Here is a 1222-nt window from a genome sequence, read left to right as displayed (position 1 = left end):
TGTTTTGGCCTAGAAAACATGCATATTTCTGACGAAACGGGGGTCGTTTGGTTTCTTTGGTAGCCTGAAATACCCGAAACCTGTCTATGTTTCTGAAAGTGCTTTTTTTTTTAAGGGAATTGTTGGCCTGGCTGAATAGGCAAGGTCTTCTGTTCCTCTGTAAAGTGGTTTGAGAGACATGGACAGGTTTCAGGTATTACAGGCTAACAAAGAAATATAACGACCCCCATTCCAAAGCAGCGGACCCATTTTTAATTCAAAACGCTTCCTGGATGGGAAGAGAAACGTCTTCAAACTTGGAAACAAAGTCCAATGGATTTCTTTTACTTTTTTGGAATCTGCATTTGCTCTTGAATTGAGATAAAAATGACATTTTGCCAATGGAACAAGACAACCGCATTGTCCTATTTCCAGTGCATATTCTCTAATTATCTTATTTTAAGAATAAAGATACTCCATTGGCAAATTATCCCATTTACCTATTCAAATCAAATACAATTACAGTTAATTTAAAGATTTTTTACTTATTTCTGGATCATTTTTCCAGTGAACACGATGTATTTATTGGTAACTGCAGGAAAAGAAGCTGCTGGAGGAGAGGATCTCAGAGTTCACCATAAATCTGGCTGAAGAGGAGGAGAAGTCCAAAAGCTTGCAGAAGCTCAAGAACAAACATGAAACCATGATCACTGATTTAGAAGGCAAGTGTTTGGTCTATTTTTAAATGTTCTATGTCAGTTTGTTCTTGTTTTTAGGTGACATTTTTATCTTTTCCAAACAGATCGTTTGAGGAAGGAGGAGAAGCTGCGCCAGGAGCTGGAGAAAAACCGCCGTAAACTGGAGGGAGACTCCACGGAGCTCAACGACCAGATCGCCGACCTGCAGGCCCAAATCGCCGAGCTCCGGGCTCAGCTGGCCAAGAAGGAGGAGGAGCTCCTCGCCGCACTAGCCAGGTTAGACCAAAGGCTAAGCTTTTACTCGGGCGCTAAGCTTTTACTCGGGCTTTACTCGATTCCTATGAACATTTAGAGTGACGGTACTTTGAAAAAAAAAAAAAAATCAGGATCGAGGAGGAGGCTGCAGCAAAGAACACGGCCCAGAAGAAAATCAGGGAGCTGGAGGCGCAGATCTCTGAGCTGCAGGAGGACCTGGAGCTGGAGAGGCAGGCGCGCTCCAAGGCGGAGAAACTACGCAGGGACCTGGGAGAGGAGCTGGAGGCGCA

The 1222-nt window shown here is 43.9% G+C and overlaps 1 protein-coding gene across 1 annotated transcript in view; it reads left to right on the top strand.

The window, feature by feature from the left end:
• LOC107101317 (myosin-9-like) overlaps positions 1-1222 on the top strand; it is a 52989-nt gene that overhangs the window by 34853 nt on the left and 16914 nt on the right. Inside the window, exons 22-24 of the mRNA XM_015400185.1 lie at positions 578-701; positions 782-953; positions 1064-1217. Of these exons, the coding sequence (XP_015255671.1) occupies positions 578-701; positions 782-953; positions 1064-1217 (450 nt within the window). The remainder of the gene's footprint in view (positions 1-577; positions 702-781; positions 954-1063; positions 1218-1222) is intronic.

The sequence above is a fragment of the Cyprinodon variegatus genome, unplaced genomic scaffold, assembly GCF_000732505.1.
Source record: "Cyprinodon variegatus isolate N-32 unplaced genomic scaffold, C_variegatus-1.0 Scaffold1080, whole genome shotgun sequence".
Lineage (NCBI taxonomy): Eukaryota > Metazoa > Chordata > Actinopteri > Cyprinodontiformes > Cyprinodontidae > Cyprinodon > Cyprinodon variegatus.
Note: the sequence above shows the minus strand (reverse complement) of the source record. Positions and strands in the feature narration are given on the sequence as shown.